The sequence below is a fragment of the Xiphophorus maculatus genome, chromosome 1, assembly GCF_002775205.1.
Source record: "Xiphophorus maculatus strain JP 163 A chromosome 1, X_maculatus-5.0-male, whole genome shotgun sequence".
NCBI lineage: Eukaryota > Metazoa > Chordata > Actinopteri > Cyprinodontiformes > Poeciliidae > Xiphophorus > Xiphophorus maculatus.
This window is the reverse complement of record NC_036443.1, coordinates 6179117-6202371: the sequence shown is the minus strand read 5'-3', so window position 1 is coordinate 6202371 and position 23255 is coordinate 6179117. Positions and strand designations below refer to the sequence as shown.

The following is a 23255-nucleotide window of genomic DNA, read 5'->3' as shown; positions in this document are numbered from 1 at the left end:
GTGGCCTAAATTTTTTTTTTCAAATGTGTTTTATTTCCTGAAATACCAAAAGTTGAAACATTTAAATAAAAAAAGGATAACAGTCCAATATATTCTGCAAGGAATTAGCATGTTGGTTTTTTTTGTTCATGTAAGGTTTCTTCTCTAGCTTTCTCTCACCACTGTCCGTAAACATTTATGTTAAGTTAGTTGGTTTCTCAGGTCTCTCTTTAGAAGTGTGTGTCCAATCCACCTCCTGTCTAATGGCTGCTGGAGATGGGCAGCATCTCAACACGCTGCATGGATCAGCGCTTATAGACGATACTATATTCTTCAGGTTACTCTAATTCTTTGTGTTGGTCTTTAGCATTTTGATTCCCACCAACTCTTTCATTCTGTGTGCAACCGAGTCTCTTGAGCTGGTTTATGTGTCCATCCATCCATCCATCCATTTTGTTACACCCTTGTCCCAAGTGGGGTCAGGAGGGGTGCTGGTGCGTATCTCCAGCAAGATATTTGGGGCGACCATCACAGGGCAACCATACACGCACACATCCATACCTAAGGAGAATGTAGAGGAATCAATTAACCTAACAGTCATGTTTTTGGACTGTGGGAAGAAGCCAGACTACTTCTCTACCCGGAGAGAAACCGGCAGAAAGATCCCGCGCCGGGAATCAAACCCAGGACCTGTTGCATGCTCAAACTTTGAGTTTGAGTAATTCTTATTTCTGTCTCAAATTAGGGTGCGTATAGTTCATCTGAATCAGGAATGATTTTCCATGGTATAGTGACCAATAACGCTGCACTCTTTAAAGAAGGGAGAAAACTGGAATGTTGGAAAGTTTATTTGAACAGTCCAAGGGAAAACAACAGTGTTAATATGAAACACTGAGCTGCGGTGTGTTAGGAGAGAAGAACTGAAGTGTAAATTAAAACAAAAAAAACTAACCCAGAGAGCTTAATACTCAGAGCAACTGTCTTTCTGAGGTTGCCTCATTACACTGATCTCAGGGTGTTCTACAAAAATACAAAAAGCATTAAGTAAAAACATACATGAGTGTTGCTACAGAGGAACAGAAAGCTAACAGGAACAGTCAGCTTCTTCCTGTCTTTAACGCTTTTATTTCAGCTAGCGTGAACACTTGCTTCATGCTTTGCTCTTGTCGGAGCTCTCCTGCTCTGCTCCCTCTCCTCCGCTCCCGAAACGCTGGCGAAGCTCAGATGACAGCACCGAGCAGCAGGATTTCTGGGGAACAGCAGAGGAGCCATAAAGAACAGGAACACCACATCACCCCACCCCGCCGCGTGAGTCTCTCTGCCTACCTTGCCGTCTTTAGCTCGGCTGCGGGCCCTGGACAGGAGCTCGAGAAGGGCCAGCAGCAGCCCCACGCCCAGGCCCAGTCCAAGCAGCAGGAAGAGGCCGCACAGGTCGTAGGGCTTCAGCGCGTCCGATGCGTGTGTCTCATCAGAGCCCACGCAGCTGCTGGCCCACCACTTCTCCCGCAGGTGCGTTAGCTCCCCCGACTCACTGAGCTGGAGGATGGCGATGGTCAAGTTCTTCACCAGCGGAGAACCTAGTGGGGTAAGAAGTGGGGAGGAATGAGAGGAGCTGGCGTTTGTCTCCAGAGGTCACTGGGTGAAAGGTCGGGTAAGCCCCGGGCCGATCGCCAGTCCATCCCGAAACAGCTGCTTCCGATTAGATTCGGTTTTTAATTTCAGAAGAATTAAAACATCATGAAGGGCTGTCTGCAAAGATAAACTGAAGAGGCTGAGAATGTGGTGTGAAGTAGCCAAAGTGACTTGCCGTGTAAAAGTTGCTGTATATATAAAATGTTCTGTGAATGCCATCCACTGGGAGGTTTTCAAACGGTGACCCCTGCCGCACGGCTCCCAACTGGAACCGAAGCTTTCATGATTGTGGAGAAGATGATTTAATTGGAAATTGATTTGGTTAATCGAGCTTAATTAATTAAGCTTTTTAATATTTATTTCTAAATGTATTTCAGAGATATTTTTAAATATACATATAATTTTTAAGGTACTCTCATTTCACTTGCGTAAGATTATTTAACACTCAAGCCTGTTGTAATTTTTACCATAACAAGTTACGGTATAATAGAGTTTACTGACTCACCTCAGCTCACAATAGCAGCCTGCCACATGCATATTAATATCAATTCTAATTATGGCTTCATCTGATTCAATCTGTGATGTGATTGAACAGTTATACGTTTTCTGTTCTCCGCCCAGCAGTGTGGAAGAAGCAGCAGTGCAATGTGATGCTGACAGATGTCAGACGCCTCACCCCGAGGCGCGGCGATGCTGTATGACCTCATGGAGATGACCTCCTGGGCCCGGGTCAGCTTGCAGTACCGAGCCACGGCCAAGTCCAGGGACACGGCTTCCCCGATGAAGGCGAAGCGCCCCTCCTGAGCCAGGCGAACCCCCTCCTGCATGGTGGACACGTAGCTCTTTTTGCGCTCCATGTGCTGGTGGATGCGGCGGTACACGGGGTAGATGGAATTCTGGAGAAACAAAAACGAGTCATTTCATGTGGTCAGCCAGTTAATTAAAAGGCGTCGGAACCCCTGGCGGACGCTGTGTGTGTGTGTGTGTGTGTGAGGGGGGGAGGGGGGGATTCTCTGTGCCTTGAAGAAGAGCATGGTGGAGCCGTTCTCCACTGTTCCGTAGTCGATCACGTCCTGGTTGGCCAGCTCCTCGAAGCTGGTGATGGATGTGTGCTTGCTCTTGTTGCGCAACACCGAGTTGAAGTTGACAAAGTAGCAGGCGAGCAGCAGCACCGCAAATATCCACCAGATGGCGCCGACGACCCGCCCAGACAGAGCTTTAGGGTGAGGGCCGGCACCTGCGGGGACAAAAGACGGGATCAGCCCTCCGCAATCCGGCTGCTAAAAGCAGCAGTGCTTAGAGTTGGAAAAAAAAAGGTTTATGTTTATCATGGGAATGTTGCGTTTTTCTAAATCTGCTTTGACATCACAGCACCACTGGCTCTAATGCCACACAGGCAGGCAGCCAGAGGGAAGGAAGAGTGAAACTCCCCCTCAAACATGCATGGGAACTTTACTGCACAGAGCAGTCTGGCTGTCAACACGTTGCTTCATAAAATAGGAGCTGTGAAGAAAGCGTCACTTTTAGTTTTGTGGAGAACAGAGCAGAGGATCGAGAGGCTGGGGGTGAGAACCACGGAGAACGTGGAGATAAAAACGGAACCTTCTGGGTTCTGAAGCTGTGCAGTAATGAATTCAAACGGCTCACAGGATGTGGACAAGCAAAGCAAAACTGAGGAGAATTTGAAGATTTTTTTTCCCCCACGAGTCCCTATTTAAGATCTAATAAAAGCTGCGTTTTAAAACCGACTGGTACAAATTTTCTTGTTTAAAAAAAAGAAATAGTGTTGATAATATCTGTAAGGATTCCATAGGGATGTTAAAGGGTTACAGTTTGTTTTACAGAAAACAATCTATCATGGTAAGATGTGAGGACCAGAAGATGTTTTTTTTAATTTTATTTTTATTATTATCAAGGCATCGCAGAATTTTGAGAAAGATGTGACTAAAAAGACAGCCAGCAGAGGGCGTGGCTGCTCCTGCGTCTGCGTCTGCATAATGTCCAGTGTTACCTTGCAGGGTCAGCGCTCCTGTGATGTACCAGAAACTGTGCAGCAGAGTAAAACTGTGCTCGTCTGCTTCTGGGTCGGCCCACTCCATGGGGCTGATTCTGAGAGGGGAAACATGGCGGGCGGTGTGGTTAGAGGGGCCGAAATCTAAACCGTTCATATTCATGTTGCTTGGAGAAAACAATTCAATTCCTGTTTTGAATCCATTAAAGTTACAGAGAAATGTTTCTTCTACATTGTTGGGATTTGCATGTGTGAGTTTACATTTTGGTTCTGCTCAGATAAGCAGAAGACAATTAATAAATGGACAGACAAACAGACAGAAGGATGGAGGGACGGAGGGGATCAACCAGATAGCTGAATACTCGCTGATTTGTCTTTTTTCTCATTTTATGTTTGTCTTCTGCTTAAATCTTACATTCTGAAGTGAGATATTTTTAAAAAGTCATTCCCTAGTTTATGTTCTGTACAGCCGGCACATTCAGACAGGTTGCGTGTGTTTTAACTGCCCGGTTATCTCTAGTCCAGAGTGTTTCCTCGGTGAAATGCATCTTGTCGTAGACACTCATGGTTCTGGTGAAGCTGGGGGGGTAGAAAGGTCAGACCTGATAAGCTCTCGGCGGGCTTTCCTATCTGAGGCCGAGCAGCTGCTGAATCGCTCACACATACAGTCCATCACCCTCCTGATGGAGCATTTGGAGGAGAGGAAGAGCAGGTTTGTTTCGCTGAAGACCCTCAGAAAATACAGTGTCTGCTCTGCCTCCCTCTGCAGCTGTTTGGCTGTTTGCTCTCCAGGTTAGATCTTTCTGTTTTTCTCTTCCTGAAGTCGGTACTCAGCTGCTTTGTCTTGCTGATGCTTCAAGGCAGATTAGTGGCTTTCTACTCAAAAAGCTGCTTCACCTCTCCTCCATATGCCGTCTCTCCCTCCCACCTGATTATTCTGACCACAGCGGTGTTGTCTGGGCCCAGCGGTGGGTGGAGGGTTCTGTCAGCTAACTTGTGTGAGTCTGGTGCTGGATGCTGAGCTGGAGCTACGCCAGACTGCTGTCTATAAGCAGCAGTCTGCTGCACCAGCCACTCGGAGCAGCCGAATCTGTTCGCTCTGTGGGTGAACTAATGCAGGTCCAAATCTGCTGCTGACTGTGTGACTCTGCACCACTTCTTAAAGCACTACATGATGGTAGGTGTAAAGTGATACTTACACCCATTCCGGTTGTCTGTGGATTTTAGGGTGGTTGCAGTAAAACAATGTTCAAACACAAGAAGAATGAGGTTCTGTCTCTTTTAAAGCTAAATAGAACAAACTCTATTGTAGAAGCCTAAATTCAGTTCTAGTTCATTCAGACCTTTAGGATAAATTATGTTTAAATTCCTTATGATAATTTGTTTATTTGGATAAAAATGATTACTAGTTAAATCTCTATGGCATACTAATTTGTTACATTGGTTAGAGAGAGTTAGTTGGGCAGCTGGAGTGAAGCCACACAGTTTTTTGACCTCTCTCTTTAGACTCTCATTCGTCTCTTTAGTTTACTCTTTACTATTTCTGTGGAAAAGTAACATTTGAACCGTTTTTATTTTTGAAGTAAAGCGTTAAACTCTATCAAGAGGATCCAGTCTGTATTTTTTGTCGTTTCGTCATCAAATGGACCGAAGGGGAAAGACGGAGAGCGTCAAGCTTATGGCTTCGTTATTTAGGAAACTACATCTATGTTACAGTTATGTATTTAAACGTCTCCATATCTCCTTTTAAACTGATTGGTCAAGGTGACATTAGAATTGGCGTTTTTTTACTTTTGGCTAGGAATGATACAAAAATTCAATAAATGCATCATAAGAAAACATACGCTGCATATATTTCACTCATGTTTTTTTTTTTTCCTTTTTTGTTGTTCAGACTGTATTTCATTGGATTTTGATGTTATTGTATAAATAACGGCTGTTTATTACTTTTTCAATTTGCTTTGTAACTTTAAATAATCAATTGTATAATGAATGTCTGGAACAACCGGGCAGTACGCCCCTCCCAGAGGCTTCTGTGGAACATAACTCTAATGTATTTGTGGAAAATTGGCCTGTTCAGATTTTTTTCTTTTTCATACCTGAAATATTTCACAGGAAATCCAGCTCGGGAAGTTGAAATACCAAGACACAATTCTACTTGACAAACCAAAGGAACCAATCCATAAGGGGCATTCGTTTTCCTTGGCCCTGACTGGCTGGATCCCCAAGAGAGGAAATTTGGAAGTGTGCAGATGTTAAACTCCGAGTTGGCACTACGATAGTTTCTATTGTGTGTGTATTAATGCTTATTAATGTATTCATTAACTCATTATGTGTTTTGAAGTATTAAAATAGCGGCATGAAGTAAAACATTCCCACTTGTTTGTGAAAAGTTTAGCCTCACCAGAAACATTTTTGTTCATTACAATGCAGAGTATTTTTATTTTTATGAACATTGCATTTTTTGTTTCTTTGTTTTTAGGCTGTGGCCTTCATCGTTCAGTTAATAGGCAAGAAATGGAGATGTGAGAGAAGGGGAAGACGTGATTGAGGCTTGTGTACGTGCCGAGTACGCTTTACCACCGCGCACCCCGAACATTTTCGAAGCTGAAATCAGAAATGATGTTTGGAGCGTTCTGTTTTGGAGTTGAACTCACCTGCCCACCAAGAACACACAGAGTCCTGTTAGCAGGAAAGCAATGAGAACACCGACCCACATCTCTGTGGAGAACGGGGACAGCAGGCTGAAGGAGTGGTCTTCAGAGTCCGCGCTTTTACGCATGATGAAGCTGAGTCCAGTTTGGATGAAGGGCGTGGTCATGTCCACGAAGCGTTCTCTGACAGCAGTGACGGTCAGCGGGGCCACGGCCAGATCAGCCTCCTGGTAGAGATTGCAACAACAAGGAGAGTCACAATTTCAGGACAGGAGGCACGTCATGTCAGCTGAAGCTCCCCAACGTTCTCTCAGTCCACATTCAACCAAACGTTTCATACTTTAACAGTAATAATAGTTGATTGTAGCCTGAATCGAGTAGAACTGTCTACTATGCAGCTCTGCTCAATGAGATTCCTCCCATTGAACTGGATTTCTCAGGTTCACAGGTTGCCTTTCATCCTGACCAATCAGCAAACAGAAAGAGGAGTTGTAAACGATTTCCAAACTATTTAAGAATTTTAGACTTCCTAATTTCAGTTTGCCAAACTACAACCGTAGACGCACATTGGAGGAATATTCCAAATATTAAGCAGTTCAAGTTGGAGCAAGAGGAATGTTTAAAACATTTTATTCCCGGTAAAGATATTGTAGTTGTACTCCCCACGGGGTTGTTTCTGGTAACATTGAACCGGCACATTACATACATCATGAACAAGCGTTAAAGATTGGGTAACATTTAAGATTTCAACAGAGTCCCGCCTCCAGCAATCTATTGTTTCTCGATAGTCGAGGGTCCAGACTCTCAGATCAAAATAAAGCGCAGAACATGGGGCTGATTATTACCAGGTTGGAGAAGAAATCATTGAGGGACGATGGTGGCTCAGGACATGAGAGTTCAACCTGTAACCAGTGAGTTGCTGGTTTGAACCCCCACCCATTTCAGTCTATTATTTATCAATATAAATATGGAACCCCCCCCCCCCCAAAAAAAAACAAACAAACAAAAAAAAAACATTAAAAAAATGCTTCTGTCTGTTGAGTTGAAAAATAATGTTTGTTATGAGAACAGGTTACACAACTATGTATCGCTACTGAAATGTGCTTGTCCAACAATTATTTCAACCCACTGAACACACAAAAGCACACAGTATCCCACAGAAACATGGTCATTCGGTGCATCCACATTTTATACAATGGATGATGTGAAACCAAGTTACAAGGACCGGTTGAAAAAAAGGAGGGACTTAGACTTAGAATCCCTGCGGTGGAGGACAGGTCAACCCTGGGGGTCGTTGTTCCCATGCAGTGTTGTTTCCCGTAAAACACCTGCTGTGTTTTAATCTTTATCCATGTATCCATTCCTCATCAAAGCCAAGGCTTCCATACTTTCCCATCATTTTGACATCTTTAACTTACCCCCCTGATTACTTCTCCAATCATGCCGTTCCAGTTCCCAGATGAGTCCATGGCTCCATACCTGCCGTCCTTCACCGGGTGGATGTTGTACTTGAAGCCCAGCTTCTTGGACAGCTCTGAGATCAGGTCAATGCAGTAGCCCTCCAACTGGGAGCCTCTGCTCATGGCGTATGGGTCATCCTGGGAAAACGGAACAAGTTGTATGAGGCGGATCACTGTGGAGAAGCAGGTCATACCACGGTGCTAAGAGAATGGAATGTGAATGGATGAATCATGAAAATTAAAACAGAGAAATACTTATCTCTGAATAAATGTTAGTTCCATGTAGGTAATAATCTGAATCAAATGGGGATTTTTTTTTCATTGCATGTTCTGTCTAAATAAATATAATGACACTAACGACCTCAAGTCTTTTATTGTAAATACTTCATTGATGGAACAAAAGTGTTGCAGTGTCTTTATGACCCGTCACCATTTCTATGTCTGAGGTAGTCATGCTGTGTTTAATGCTGCTCATGTGGGACATAAGAGGTGCACATGAGTCATGTATTCCTGTATACCTTTATACATATTAACATTTGAGGCATCCATTGCAAATGTTAAGGTGCCCAAACTTTAACATTTAGCATAGTAGAACTTTCCAACTCAAAATTAGAACCTAAGGTGCTTTTCTAGTTGAGTTTTTAAAATTGATTCTCAAGTCTTGAATAGAGCCTTTGACTCTGCATAACACAGCCACGTAATGTTGAAACAACATAACTTATAGCAATATATTTAACTGTATCTGGGTTAGCTTCTATCACATTAAGTGTGTGGTGCTGTACAATCCTGCTGGTAAAAATGTAGTTGGATGCCGCCTAAGCTTTATGTCATGTTTAATTAACCTGATTATGGCGTTTACAAGTTCTAAAACCTGAGGTGTGAATATTGTGCTCAGTCACCATCAGGCTACAAACACTGCAGAAAAAATGTCATGCATAACTTTGAGGTCCTGACTGATGAGGAACCTCAGACTTTCCAGACTGGAATTGTAGGCTTAGGAGATATTCCAGATGATCATTTCCTGAATTGCAATTAGACATCCCAAATTCCAGAGGCATTTCCTGTTTTATCGCTGGGAAAACATGTTTTTGTCCAAACTGCCACTGTGGTTGGACATTCCCATGGTGTTTATATTTGCTTTGTTTGAACAGATGAATCTGGAACCTTCATGGACCTGGTGCAGCTCCACACGTCTCTACATATATTTGCTGATTTCTTCTCATCTTGTCCTGAGGCGTTGTCTTAAAATGCATGCACAGATGTGTCTCCAACTGAGAATTAACCTATAGGAAACTTACAATGCTGTGACATCATCATCGAGCTTTCCTAAACCACTTAAAAAAACATAGTAATCCCAATGAACGTAAACCTTTATGTTTGAATGTTGAATTAAGACCTCTAGAGTAACGTCAAAATTTTCTACATAACCAACATAAATTTACTTAATTAACCCAAATTATTCCAGGCTGTGATGTCATTCTTGACAGAATCGAGTCCTGACTTTAAAAGAAGCAACTTTTGTGCCTCCTCCAGGCATTCATGCTCAATGAAAGGTGGAGAGCAAGGATACCTTTATAGTGGTGATGGATAACTCCTTGGCATCTGGAATGAGAGAGACAAAGGCAACAGGGTGGAGTTGTGATGAAGAAGCATGGCAATGCGATTGTACATAAACATATGCAGACAATGAAAGGATTTAGAGTTGCCACTTGTTCGGCTGATGGCTAATGAAGCAGATTGCCACTTTGAGCCGCATCATGTTCTCCTCAGAGCCACAGCGGTAAGTTAGCCAAACGGCCCCCGCAGAACAATGGCGGTTTTGTTGGAGGTTGTTTTGCAGGAGATTTCAGAAAGCAGCTCCATGCTGAGCGGAGGGCTGAGAGGTATAATGAGGGGGTTGACCAGCCCCCCTATGAGGGGATCAGATTGTGGACCCATCCTTTTCGGGCCCCTGTGTAATCAGAGCAAGGGACGGGGGAGAGGAAGGGGGGGCAAACCCAGCCATTTGTTTTTGTCGCTCATGTCACTCCTAGTTGTTTGCATGTTGCCATAACTGACCAATGGTGATACGGCATGTCCAGCAGGACCTAACATGTGCTGCCAGGGTCGGTCAGAGACGGGAGCGGAGGTGCCAGGGGAGCGGGGCCTTTCAGAGCTGCATGCCGTAACAAAGCCGGCTTGGCTGGATCTCACAAAGCCCATGACACTCTGTCAGCCTCCTCCGGAGAGGATGGCAGGACGGAAAATCTGCCGAGATGCCTGAGACATCCGGTCCGGTCGGGTCCAGTCCAGTCCTGTCTGCCGCTGACCCCCTCCACCTAGGGTTAATTGATTCATCGCAGCGTGGCAGCAGCCCCTCCACTGGTGAGAAACAGGACTCTGCCACAGTGGACGCTGCCCCCTCTGTGCTTTGATGGGACTCCAGCAGTCCATTACAGCCAGTGGGGTAAAGGCTGAGATTGATTTGGGAGCGTGACCCTTCCTCATGGGTCAGCCAGAGCAGGCTGGCACAGATTCAGGCATCAAGTGTGCAGAAATATGACTGCAGGAGGAAGTGATGTCACTGCCTCTGCGAGAAAACTACCAGGCAGAAAACGCTAGCTGCAAGACAGGCGTTAAAGGAGAGTTTACTTAAAGCTTTTATCGTATAGAGTGGCAGCATTGATGAAAGAAATTTATTTAAAGGGATACATTTTAAAGGAAATTTTCCTTTCATTAAAACTTTTCAAGATTCTAAAATTCTGCAGTTTGCTTAGATGGCAGCAAATCAGTGGATCACATGCTTATTTATAAAGCACTTAAATGCAGAAATATTTATGAAATTGGAAATAATTTAAAACAGAATAATGTTGATTATTTTTGAGCCAATTAACAGACAGGAAATAATTGTAGCCCAAGGACAAAATATCTGCTGACCACCCCTTTTAGTTTATTTCAGTGGACGTATAATAAAGCACATATTTACTATAACCAGCAATCTTGAGCAGCACATACACAAGGGTGATTGGCAGTGCTAAGACCCTCCTGCTGGCTCTGATTGGCTGATTCTGACTGAGCGGTGTAATTCTGTTGGTGGCAGTAGGACCACAGGGAGCAGGTGGATTTTTCAAAAATGATCTGCCTCATATTATATTGTTATGACATAGTGATTTAACAAATATGTTCCTATATTTAACAAATACGTAAAAAAACAAAAACAAAACATTCTTCCAAACGTTACCTACTGCAACTTTAACAGAAACTGTAAATGTGTGTTATGTTTTTGTTATGGCTAAAACATCGTTATTCATCATTCAGTGAATAAGGTAGAGGTAGTCAGAGAAGAATTACCTCATCATAATGGGAAGAAGTGCGGTAGAGGTCCATTTTGTTTTTCAGTTACTCGAGTAAATGTAACTCGTAGTTACTCCTCCTCAGATTTCAAACAGGAGGAGTCTCTCAGAGCCTGTTTTATTTCAGCTGTAAACAGAAACGTTTGGCGTTCTGCCCTGATAAACAGGTGAAGCGTTGACACCAACTAGCAACTGGGTTTTCATGATGTTCCCCAACATAGAAAACCCATCTATCCCAACCACTCCAGGTGATCATAATCGACCTCCTCTCCTCCCGCTTCAAGACAAACTGATTTTTTCCCCTCAGATCTGATGGGTGAAGTGGAGTTTTTCTCACCTGCAGTGTGGCTCCACGCAGTCATGGCGCTCACACAAACCAAAGCCAAAACCGCTCTCATGTTTCCACAGAACTGGAAAGAATAGGATAATGACTACGGCTGGGTCTCACAATAATTAATGAAAACCACTTCTGTGGCTAAATGCCTTCGCATGGAGCTACAAAGGAGACCTCTTACCTAATTCCTGCCAGATGAAAAGTGGGGAGTTCTGTATGAAGAGAAATTCCAGGTCCTGTCGGAGGCGTGTGGGAGGAACTGGGTGCAGCAGAAAGCAGTTTGGGGGTTTATATGGTGGGTCCAAAGAGGGAGGAGATCAGACCCAGGACCAGAGGAAGCTGAGTCTGAGAGAGATGAGGAGGAGGTTCCACATGTGTGCAGGCAGACTGTTACCAGTTTGACCAGAATATTATTGCACTGTCATCTGTTCGCAGTGCTTGCCGTGTTGATCTGTGCTACACACATTTTGGGATTATTAGGTTTGAAATGTCAGTCACTACATGTGGGCTTTGGAAGGTTACGTAACACAGTCTGAAGTCGTCAGGGAGTGTGTGTGTGTCTGTGTGTGTGTGTGTGTGTGTGTGTGTGTGTGTGTGTGTGTGTGTGTGTGTGTGTGTGTGGAGGTGCTGGAAAGTTCAGGAGCCTACCACTCCTGGAGAGGGAGTGTGTTGCAATGGGTCCTGGTGGAGCAACAAAACCTGCAGATGGGAGGAAGATCAAACTCCCCCATCCTCATCTCCAAGACTGAACACAGAAAAGCCCCTGAATAAACATTTCTACTGAATGAAAGTCAAGAGGAGAACAGCTTGCTCTAGCTTTCAACTCACTGGGCTAAATTACAATCCAACCTAAGAAGTTCAGCTTCCTTCCAGTTCTCCAACCCCAGGTCTAACAGTTTGCTGCATTAATTGCTGAAGACCTTTTTTTTTATTGGAAGAGAATCTACCAAATCTGTCCTACAGCTTATGCTTACAAACTGATTTATTTGCTCAGAGCCTCTGAGAACAGGCAGTGGTTTCAGCCTGAGAGCAGAAAGTGCATTCACTCCGAGACAAAAACATTCTGTCAGGGTTGAAGTGCTAGACGGGGCCTTGAGGTTTCGGTTGAGAGGCCGAGTCATGCCAAATTGTCCAGATAAATACGGCTTTAAGAGGGGCTCGGTGGTTTTCCTGGAATCCTAATGAAGCCGTCTTTTGTGCTTGTGAGCTGGCAGGAGCAGAGTCTGTGGCTCTAAAACAAGCATGTCGTGCTTCACAAAGTCCTACGGATCTGAAGAAGGCCTGGCAGGGTCCGGCAGTGCACTGGAGGTGGCCGTCAGCTTTTCACACCACCAACTGGACAATGGATGAAGCTCTGAGTGACAAACCAGTGTCCTGAGAAAGCGAGGAGGGGCTGAGCGGAGTCTGTCCGGATTTCAAGACTCGGGAGAGAGGAGACGATTTGAAATTCTGTTCATCAGAACTCCAGCGTCTGTTCAAAGGTTTGTTGGACTTCTTTGATAACTTATACAGCGTCCCCAGATTTCTAATGATTTTTCCTTCATTGTTTTTATTAGTCATTGTTTTTTTAAAAAAAAACAATGCACTACAATAATTGGATAACAGGAACGTATCCAATTATTATGTTGGATATAATAATATCCAATATCCAATAATATCCGATATCTTGCGATATTGATATATCGCAAAAATCATGGACACTAATACATATCCCTGGAGGGTTCCCAGATATGCACTACAGTTTACCAGGCATTTCATCCTCATCAGCCACTTGTATTGAAGTAATTTGAAACATGAAGTAATTATTTATGCCATTCATTTCTATGCCATCTTCCTAGGCATTTAAATGGTCAATTGCTGAATCTTCACATTGGTGTAGTGTGTGGAAACCAGTCCTTCCCCAAAGGAAATTTCACACACCTCTAAAATCCTTCCAGTGGCTCCCTGTAGCTCAGAGAACAGACTTTAAAATACTGCTAGTTTATAAATCACTGAACAGCCCAGAACCAAAATAGATTAAAGATCTGCTGCTGTTGTATCAACCTTCCAGACCCCTCAGGTCTTCTGGTTCTGCTCTGTATACCCTGAACCAGAACCAAACATGGAGAAGCAGCTTTCAGCTTCTATGCACCACAAATCTGGAACAAACTTCTAGAAAACTGCAAAACAGCTGAAACACTGACTTCATTTAAATCAGGATTAAAACGCTGCCAGTTTAGTAGCTTTTGAACCTAAATAAATGGAACATTGACCAACATATTTGATGTGTATTGATGATTTTAAAGATGGCACTTGACCAGATGTAATGTCCGTTATTGGTTTTCATAACTGTTAACTATATGATGTTTTTGTGAAGTTTGTTTCACACTTTGAACTGCTGTTTTACTGAAACGGGCTACACAAATAAACTGGATTGATTTATGCGAATCAGGATGTTCCGTCCTGTGGCAGGACATTTACAAGAACCGAACATCTTGATTATTCTAAAAAATAAAATAAAATTAAAATCCTCAAACCAATTTAAGCAACGTTCTAAAAAGTCTTAACGTGTTGAGGAAAACTGATCTTTTCTTGGCACACAAGAAATTATCACAAACATGTTTTTCTGTCTCTAAACGATTCGTTGAACTTGCTCTTTTTTTTTTTGCCCAGTCTCTTTGTTCTGGAACATTCCTTGCTCCTGTGGGGGGTCTGTTCTTCTTTCTCCCCTCCTGCTGCAGAGGCTGGGAGGAGTGACGGCTGCTAAACGAAGACCCAAGCAGAGGACATAATTGGAGCTGCCAACACCAAGGCCAGAGGCTTGTTCATGTCAGTCTGCGTCAGCCTCAGTTTAGCTGCTCCGCTAATGAATCCTCCGGCTTTCTGGAACTCGGGCGGCTTCTGACAGATTAGACACAAATGAAGCAAACGAGGTGTGAAAAGTGTTCAGTGTTATCCGAGTTTTATTCATGTCATAATTACACATTGTTTGAACTCAATATTGTCTTCAGAGTGTCTGCTCAAAGAACCTGGACGGCAGGGCGAACGGAACAAACAAGATCATTCCCGTCTTCCTTTAGGAGCGCGGAGAAACGAAAACAGGGATTCGGACGCGATGCCCTGCTCGCCAACACGAGGTGATCCGAGAAGCGGCTAAAATCTTAAATCTTCATATAAAAACATTGGTAAAACGAAGGAAGTTAGTAGTGTGCTTAAAAAGGCATGCGGTCAACATAAAGGGCCAGGTCGAAGCGGCTCAGTTAAAGAACAGGGTGTTGGCGCCTGGACATGCCACAGACTACAGTCAACAGAATAGGAGCTCAGTCCGGTTACAACAGAACGGCCAGAATTAGTCCCTTAAAAATCTACATTTTCAATCCTGCATTGAAAAACCAGTCCATCTTTTTCAGCAAAGACAAGACTTTCAGCATCAAACGGTACATTATTCTTCATGACATTCTATCATGTTCAAAATATTGCTAACAGATGGATGAGTTGGCAATGCCTCCACATAAACAACCTAATTTACATCTAAAAAGTTCAAGCAAATAAAAAAAAAAAAAAAAATTTAAATCCTGTTCTCTAGTATCTATTGCTACTGTGAGGTCATGTCTAAAAAATACAGACACATGAGAGCAGGTCAGATTCAACACAAATATCAGTTAATATATTATATAAAAACTTTTCACTATAGTCCATTTTCCAACTTCCACAGCGCAGAGCTTGTTCCTTTAAAAGAAACTGTACCGGGGAAGAGGATGGTGAAGAAAATGGGGTGTGTGTGTGTATTTGGGGAAGGGGGGGAGAGAGGGCCGGGCAACCAGAACCTTCTGCAGGGAGACAGTGTGACCGGTGAGTACAGTATTACAGTAACTGCATCCTCAGTGTGTAAACTTGAACCAGGAAGTGAGCGATAGGAAGGTGAGCAGAGGGGGCGGGGCTCATCCCTGCCTCCAGTTCCTGCTGTGGAAAAGCACCTGATGGTTTCTACGAGAAGTGGTCGTTTGAGTTTAACTGAGACGGGATCAGATGCTCTGCTTGGTGACAGTCTGTTTTGAGAAACCGGCAAAAAAAAAATCTGAAGAAATGGATTCAAATCAAGTTTCTAGCTGCGTCTCCCACCATCAGTTCCAAGTCAGCCCGTTCTCAGAGCTGCAGCCTGAAGAACAGTTGGGCACTGTCAGCTGTCATGGGGGGCTGTACATGGGAGGGGGGCTCCAGCTGACTCAGCAGGTCCAGGCTGCTGCAGGGACTCTGGCCCACAGAGCATGCTCCCTCTGGGTTCCCCCGCTCCTCCATGGGACCAGCACCACTGCCAGTGGTCTCAGTGCTCCCAGTAAAGCTGAAGCTAGCACTCCTGGCCTGGAGCAAACCCTGCAGCCGCTTCCTTTCCTGGGCCTGTTTGGCCCTGTTGGCGATGTAGCGGACCCTGCTCTGGCTCCTGGATGAGGTCCGTCTCACCAGCGCCTCCTCGGCCTCCTGCCCCCCCGCTTCCCTGGCTCCGCCCTCCGGGATGAAGTCGCAGGGACTCAGCGGCTCCACGTCAGTCAGCCTGCGCAGCTGCTCCGTCAGGTCGCTCTGCGGTCGGCTCCTCGGAGCGCTGCCCTTACGAAGCGCATCTCTGCTGGGCCGTACAATGAAGCTGCGGCTGATGCTGCGGTACTTGCTGTCAAAGTTGCAGGAGATGTCCTCAGAGGTCAGGTCTCCGAGACTCTTTGACATGGACGCAACTGAGGTTGCAGCGCCACTCAGCCTTTTGGGCGACGCCTGCTTGAGTCCTTCCATGTAAAGCCGGCACCAGGTGTGCCTTCTTTGGGTCAGTCTGCCAGGTGACTCGTCGGCACCATTCTGGGCTGGCTGCAATGGGCGGGGCTTAAGCTCGTCTTTGGGACAGCTCCTTTGCTGAAGGTTGGGGTTGGACTTGCTCTTACTGACCCTCACCGTGTCGCAGGGAGCCGGCGCGGCGCGGTGGCAGTCGATCCGGGAGGCGTCGCAGCCGTTACTGGGACTGGGCAGAACGCCCAGGCTCCTTCTGGCCAGGTTAGGTAGAGACAGGTCGATCACCGTGTCGTTGGAGGAGATGCTGGAGGACGAAGACATGCTGTCTCGGTGGCTGCCAGGCTCCAGTTTGCTCCAGAGCCGGTCGTTCATGGTGGCGTCTGTACAGACCTCTGGTACAGCCGACTGGGCCGGCTTGGCTCCTTCCCCCAGAACATGCCCTTCACTCTTTGCCCGTCTTACTGGGACAGGTTGTGGCGGGGAGCTAAAGAGAGCTCTCCTGGCCTGCGGAGGCTGAGCAGCCGGGGGCCCGAGGCTTCCCGGGGGCCGTGTTTCACCTGGGGGCTCTGCTCTTTGATGAGGCTTTCTTTCTCCTGGAGCGAGAGTTTCTGGGGTTTTCCTCCGTTCTGGTATCTTCTCCTCCAAGGCGCCTCTTGTTGCCTGGGCAACTCGGGGGGACAGAGACGGTTCAACCATCTCTACAGGACTGTTGGAAGGGAAAGAGGTGGAGGCTTTAACGTCTCTGCTGACTTTAGTGGCACTGTGTGCTGTGCCGTACAGAGGACTGCTGGCTGTAGATGCTAAAGGAACAGCTGATGGTGGATGCAGCGGTGTAGGAGTGGAGTGATGCGGTGACAGGCTCTGCTCCGGACTGGAGGCAGAGCGGATCAAACAGCTGCTACTGGGATTTCCCCCTTTTAGTGAAGGAATGCGAGGAGGGGAGCTTGATTCCTGCACCACGGAAGAGTCTGAGGAGAGAGCAGCAAAGAAACTTTAGTAACCACATGGAGTCCATCATCCTGTTCAGTTTAATGTTCACAGCCAGCTTTCATCAGAGTAATGCTATGGCATGTAATCTTAACACAGTTTTATTTACATGTCTGCATGTGTTTTGATGTGACCAGGAGACGGAACGTCAGCAGAATTATGACAGTACGCCATGTTTTCCCCGTGTCTCACAGTCGGGAGCTGAGATGCAACGCTAAGAGCCGAGGAAATGTAGCAGGAAAGACCCGCTTCGCTCTCCAGCCTATATGACCCATCACAACACAGCTGGACTCGAGCTAATCTGGAAAACCTCCTGCAGAGTGACGGCAGTGAGGATGTTGCCAAGTTCCCTCCACGCATCACAACATGGTCCAGAGTCCTTCCAGTAAACACGAGCTGCCAGCTCGACCTCAGACCACATCAGGAGCCAGGAGCGTGCTAGCAGACAAGCCACGCTACAACAACGCCACTTTCATACGAATCTTTGCTACTCCGGCTTCGTCTCCATGACCTTGTCACAACCTGCAGATCTGTTTGCTATTAGGCAGGTTCCTGCAGATGAACCAGCAACCAAATTGAAAAAGCAGCAGATTGATTCTGCATTCAGTTCAGAGTCAATACTTAAGGCAGTGGACCAAACAGGTGGATCTAAAACAAGCTAGCTAGTTTTTAATACAATACATATTCAAGCTTATTCGGGCATCCAGCTTCACAAACCCTCTAACTTAAATGACATCTGATTCTTAATCCATATGATGGACCATTTGGTCATTCATACAGAAACTGACCTCTTGGGTCAGACACTGATGTTACACGGATGTCCGAAAGGCCTTGCTTTGAGTTTCTGCACCAATTAATTACAAAGTTGTTCAGTCAGGTTGAGGTCAGGACTCTGTGCTGGTCAATCAAGTTTTTTCACACTGTGGATCTCGATTTGAGCTGCAAAAAGTGCAAAAAGTTCTACATTTACTGCTTTTATTAACACACAAGAAATGATTCACAGGTGAAAATAGTGATGAGATGTAAATGGATGATGCCGAGGAGAAAAAAACGACTTGAATTTCTATATTAGACTGCAGTCTTTCTGCTGTTGTGAAAAGCAAAGAGAGATTTTAAATATAAAAAAATACATAACAGGAACGACTCATTTCTATCCTTTAGACAAAAAAAAAAAAAAAACTAAACTTGAGGAACAAACTCTCCATCTCATTTTTGTTAGACCAGTGAATGTGCAGAGAAAAGCACATTCACTGGTCTAACTAATGATTTAGTTTATTACTAAACTTTAGAAATGCAGAAACGGTCACTTTCCAAAGGGTTTAACCAGATCACATAGCTAAAGCTAGCACAGCCCTGGATGCAGTCACTATGCTGATTTGAAAGGCTCAAGCTTCTATCAGACATGAATTTTAGCCACGATTCTGAAAACGGACACACAGTGTGTCCGTTTTCAGAATCGTGTCACACACCCTTAGATGGTTTAGAGAGTAAGGATGAATTAGTTCACAATGGCTTTGTTCATGGAAATAGTGCTGCAAAAGAAAATAAATTGGTGGAAATGTAAAACCTACAGAAATTCTGATATTATTAACTTGTTTACACTGTCTACATATTAGCATATTTGTGATTATGGTGCTGAAGCTTGCAAGAGAGAAAGAACTCTACACCCCCGTTTAAATTAAAGACCACCCAGTTACTGAAAAACACCCACTGTGAGCCCGCCTCGCCCCTTTTGTACAGAAATCTACGGAGGGTTTGTCCCTTTTTCTCCATCAGTCTTCTGAGTTAGTTTGATTGTCCTGGTTCTTTAGGAACCATTCTTCTGATTTTATTCTTGTTTAAGGCTTTTTTAAAACTTTTGTCCCCCCAAAAAAATGAACAAATAAATAAATCCCATCCCCAGGAGCAAAGGGCAGATGGAGAAAAGATGGTTGGTGTCAGAAAGGACAGTGAAGTGAAGGTGTTGCAGTACTGGCATGCATGTAGTGAGTTTACCTGGCTCTGGTCATCCCCTCAATTCTGCACTAGGAACAGGGAAAGCGTGCAAAGAGGAACAGAGAGGAAAACAGGGAATTATCCAAACTGCAACAAGAAAGAGGAAGAGATGCAGGCAAGCAGCTTGTAGGACAGAACGCAACTCATCAGGACACGTTTCTCTGTAATATCATGATGTGCTGCACAGAAACTGGGTCTGGAACAGGATTACTATAGCATACAGTAAGCATCTGCCAACATCATATGACTATAATCTACTCCAGCGCAGCCAGAACATTTCTAAACGCATTCTGCTTTCCCCAAAAGAGCCATTTGCATATAAAACATCTCCATCACATGATCTACCAACAGGCAGAGGGGAAGGGGGGAGCATCAGGGTGGAACAGCTGGGTCCAAGCAGAACAGCAAAACAAGGAAATTTATCATGTGAGCAGGAGGTTTCTCATGGAGGAAACATCAGAAACTCGTGACTCTCAGCTCAGCCCATCACACAGGAAACCTTCCAGGACTCCAGCTTATTAGAAGCTGTAGAACATGGAGGTAAAATGAGGCTCAGGAACGCTACAATTAATGAGCCGGGGCGAAATGAATAAACTTCCAAAATATACAATCCAACAGGTGAGCCACTGTTATATTAAAACAACAAAAAATAAAGCTCTAGTGTGAACGTCTGAGCTACTAGTCCACATTACTGATGCCTTCTAAAATAACCTAGATCATTTTTTCTATTATTGTTCTGGATTTGGATTTTGGGTGTTTTTTCTTTGTAGTCTCAAACAATAAGAGCACATCACGGTAGAGCTGGTAGAGTTCCTTCAAGGCTGGACTACTGTGATTCTATACTATCAGGAAGTCCACAAAATGCTTCAAAATGCTGCAGAGAGACGTCTGATGAAAATTTAAAAGAGAGATCATATTTCTCCTGTTTTAGCTTCCTTTCATGGGCTCCCTGTTAAATCCAGAGTCAAATTTTTAGTTAGCTTATAGGTTATCCTGAGTAATTCTGTAGTTATGCTGCTACAGGCGTAGGCTACTGAAGAATAGACTGAGCAGTTTTTTCTCTCTGCTACTTTCTTCTTCTACTACTCTCCAATTTCTATTACTGTAACTTCCCGACTATTGAGCACACCTGACTATAAGTACACTTCCTCTCATCTTGATTTTTCTATGTTAAATTTAACCTACTAACTTTGAAAGTAAAACAAAAAAGTGTACATACATACACATGTGTCTACTACACATCTGCCTAATGAAAAATACAGTAGTACAGCAGGAAAAGTAATTAATAACTATCTTCATCTTCCTACTGTGCACTAAAACTACTAAAGTCTTCATCTTCAGCATCAGAACTTAACAGTCAATCTCTTTTTCGTTGTCGCTCTCACTGTCTCTTTCATTGAAGCAAATTCTATCGCAAGCTTGTGCTGTCCTCTTCATCACACAGCAGTCCAGCCTTCCAAAACATGTTGGTAAAAAGCTGCATATTAGCTGCATCGCAGGGCTCAAAGCAGGTGGAAACAGTAGCTGCTCATAGTCTGCAAAATGTGGTAGTTGCTGTCATTTCAACCGTTAATTTCATGCTTTCTTAGTTGTTTTTCTCTCTATAGAAGCTACAACCAGCCTGGTGTTCTGCTTGGCTGTGGTACTTTCCAGGAAGGTTGGTTTTCTTTAAAACAGGAAGTCTTGCAGCCTCTGACTTTAGCTGTTTGCCAGTGAAGTTACTACTACTGACTACTTGTCATGGGCAGAATGCTCAAGCTGAACACATTTTAAGTGGAGCTGAGAGCAAGGCTGGAACAGGCCATTTCACCCTCTCAGAGAATCTCATCTTGATTTATCTGATCTGAGACTGGCTCCAATAAGGGCAGGCCTTGGAGATGCCATCCCACAGCATTGCACTGCCTCCACCAAAAACTGCTTGGTATTGACAGAAAGAATTTTTCATACCTGCAAACTCGATTCTGTTGCTTAACCCAGATGTGTGTCTTTTTCCAAATGTGTAAAAATTTAAGCGAGAATAAAGTCTTTAACATTACAAAATATATTTTCGAGAAACATTCTTAAAGTGAAAAAAAAAGAAAACAATTTTGCTTTTTGTGCCAAATTAAAATAATCTAAGTAAAAAAACATGGAGTAGAAACGTTCTCGTCTAGTAAATCAACACTCTGCTACAGCTGCTGGCTCTGCTTTTGTTCAGAACTTTAGAGTTCTGAATAAAATCTGAGCCATCTAATCACTGGGTTCACAGACTTAAAGAGAATTAAAGAGCTGCAGAGTTCTCTGCTGGCTGGTCAAACAGATGTCTGAAAGCTAAGCTTTCAAACTAATCCCGGTTTACAAAAAACTTACCACTGTTCTCATCTGTCGAGCATGTTGGTAATATTAGGAAGGGCATATTTAGAGAAACAAACCAAGTTAATTATTAGAAGACTGTTGGAATAAAATATTTGACTCAACGAGAATGGTAGAATAAAGAAAAACAGAGTACTAGGACTCATGTCTACCGCCAGACTATCAGGGACACAATGGGTGAAAAGGGTTCTCACTACAGAGGACTAAGGTTCGACCTACATCCACTACCAAACATCGACTCCACGCCTATAATGGAAGCTCGTCTACAGCTACCATTAGGTTGGCCTCAGGCTCATCTTACCAGCAAAAAACATGGGGGACTTATGGTGCAGCTCTTCCATTTTCTGGGCAAACAGGGCGTTCATCTCTCGCTGCAGGGTCCCTACCGCCCTCTTGCGGCTGTCGAGGACACAGCGCGGAGGCAGCATGGGAGGCGACTCCACGCTGCTCAGACTGTCACAGCTGCTGCTGTCGCTGAGCAATAGAGCTTCACTTGCAGTCAGCGGTCTTAATGGAGTGGTTGATGAGCCACAGACAGACCCGTAGTTGGGGGGGGTGGTCTGCTGCCAACATAGGCTGGTCCTGCAGTCCGGAGCCATGCAAGGTGCTGGTGTTACAGCGTTAGGGAAGCGCCTGCGTGGAAAGCTGCAGGAACGAATGCTCCGGGGATGAGCTTGAGGATGAGGCCGGAAGTGTTGGGGACCGAGAGTCTGTCTGGCCTTTGATCTGGAGAACAGGGGGGTACATAGGACAGCCTGAGGGGGCCACTGAAACTGGGCTTCCACACAGGAGGTGGCTTTGGACAGAGGCTGCTGTAAGTCAAGAGGGGCAGCTGCTGTCTTGGTAATTGAATCTTGTTGAACTTGTCTCTTGTCTGGGTCAGAACAAACATTTTTCTCCTGTCTGTCCGCATCCGTCTTTCCAGAATTGCCTTTTTGTGTTTCCTCAACCTTTCGTTCAGCTTCGGGACTCTCCTTGGAGCCAATCACACAGGTGATGCAGTTGGAGGACATCCCCACCCTACCTGAGCTACTGAGAGCCACTCGAGCAAACACGCCTGGCTTCATGTCCAGCGGCTCATGAAAGCGGAGACGGCTGGCCCGCTTTAAAGGCTCACTCATGGGTCGGCGCTGAGCAAAAGGCGAGCTCTTACCTTTGCTCTCCTCTGGGTGGAGAGCTCCGTTTGTGTCAGGACGGTCCCAGGGGCCCTTGGCTCGGTGGGGGTCCGCCGATTCCCCGATGTGGTGCTGTGGTGAGGGAGTGAACTGGTAGGATGTGGCCGCAGATGCCTTGTCTCTGTCCTCAAACTCCCGCTCCTCACTTGCCCCCTCCGAGCTGTAATCTTTGGTGTCGATGGCGAGCTCAGGGAAACCCTTCTTAACTTTGGGCTGGCCTCTGGTGGGGGCGCTGGCGGTGCGGCGCAGGAGGTGGGCACCGAACGGGTGCTTACGGCCGGGATGCACAACAGCATGGCTGTCCAGGGAAGCCTGCTTTGGGTTTCTGTGAAACAGACCCTTTATACCACCGGCTGCTCTGGCCTGTGGAAGAAACAGGAAGCGGTGTGAAACATTGAATCAAACAGAGGCTGATGTTTCCACATGCGAAGGGACTCACTTGTGTTAGAAAAGAAAAAAATACACAAGCCATTTTAACACAGTAAGCATGCATGCACATATTATACACACACACATTTACAGAAGAAGCATCTGTAAATGATCAACCACACAGCATTGTGCAAAAGTTTCAAATTACCCCACATAT

The 23255-nt window shown here is 45.0% G+C and overlaps 2 protein-coding genes across 5 annotated transcripts in view; both read right to left on the bottom strand.

The window, feature by feature from the left end:
- Positions 1–809: 809 nt before the first annotated feature.
- On the bottom strand, positions 810–11693 carry LOC102219430 (probable glutamate receptor). The gene is made up of 10 exons (XM_005812048.2): positions 11584–11693; positions 11406–11478; positions 9307–9338; positions 7695–7874; positions 6280–6503; positions 3623–3720; positions 2631–2848; positions 2288–2507; positions 1306–1556; positions 810–1228 (listed from the first exon to the last, which is right to left on the bottom strand). The coding sequence occupies exons 2-10, from the start codon at positions 11464–11466 to the stop codon at positions 1130–1132; spliced, it is 1383 nt and encodes a 460-aa protein (XP_005812105.1). The 5' UTR covers positions 11467–11478; positions 11584–11693; the 3' UTR covers positions 810–1129.
- A 2633-nt stretch (positions 11694–14326) lies between these two features.
- plch2 (phospholipase C eta 2) overlaps positions 14327–23255 on the bottom strand; it is a 167397-nt gene continuing 158468 nt past the window's right edge. For all 4 annotated transcript variants that reach the window (XM_023331330.1, XM_023331324.1, XM_023331333.1 and 1 more), the window contains 2 exons: positions 22648–23032; positions 14327–17128 (listed from right to left, as the gene is read on the bottom strand). In XM_023331330.1, the coding sequence (XP_023187098.1) occupies positions 15528–17128; positions 22648–23032 (1986 nt within the window). In that variant the 3' untranslated portion in view covers positions 14327–15527. The remainder of the gene's footprint in view (positions 17129–22647; positions 23033–23255) is intronic.

Bases quoted from the DNA above. Each gene is read 5' to 3' on its own strand.
- LOC102219430 (XM_005812048.2), bottom strand. From the start codon at position 11,466: ATGAGAGCGGTTTTGGCTTTGGTTTGTGTGAGCGCCATGACTGCGTGG. The intron at 9,339-11,405 runs GTGAGAAAAACT...CTCTCATTCCAG, and splicing joins TGCGTGGAGCCACACTGCAG to ATGCCAAGGAGTTATCCATC. The intron at 7,875-9,306 runs GTATCCTTGCTC...CCGTTTTCCCAG, and splicing joins TATCCATCACCACTATAAAG to GATGACCCATACGCCATGAG.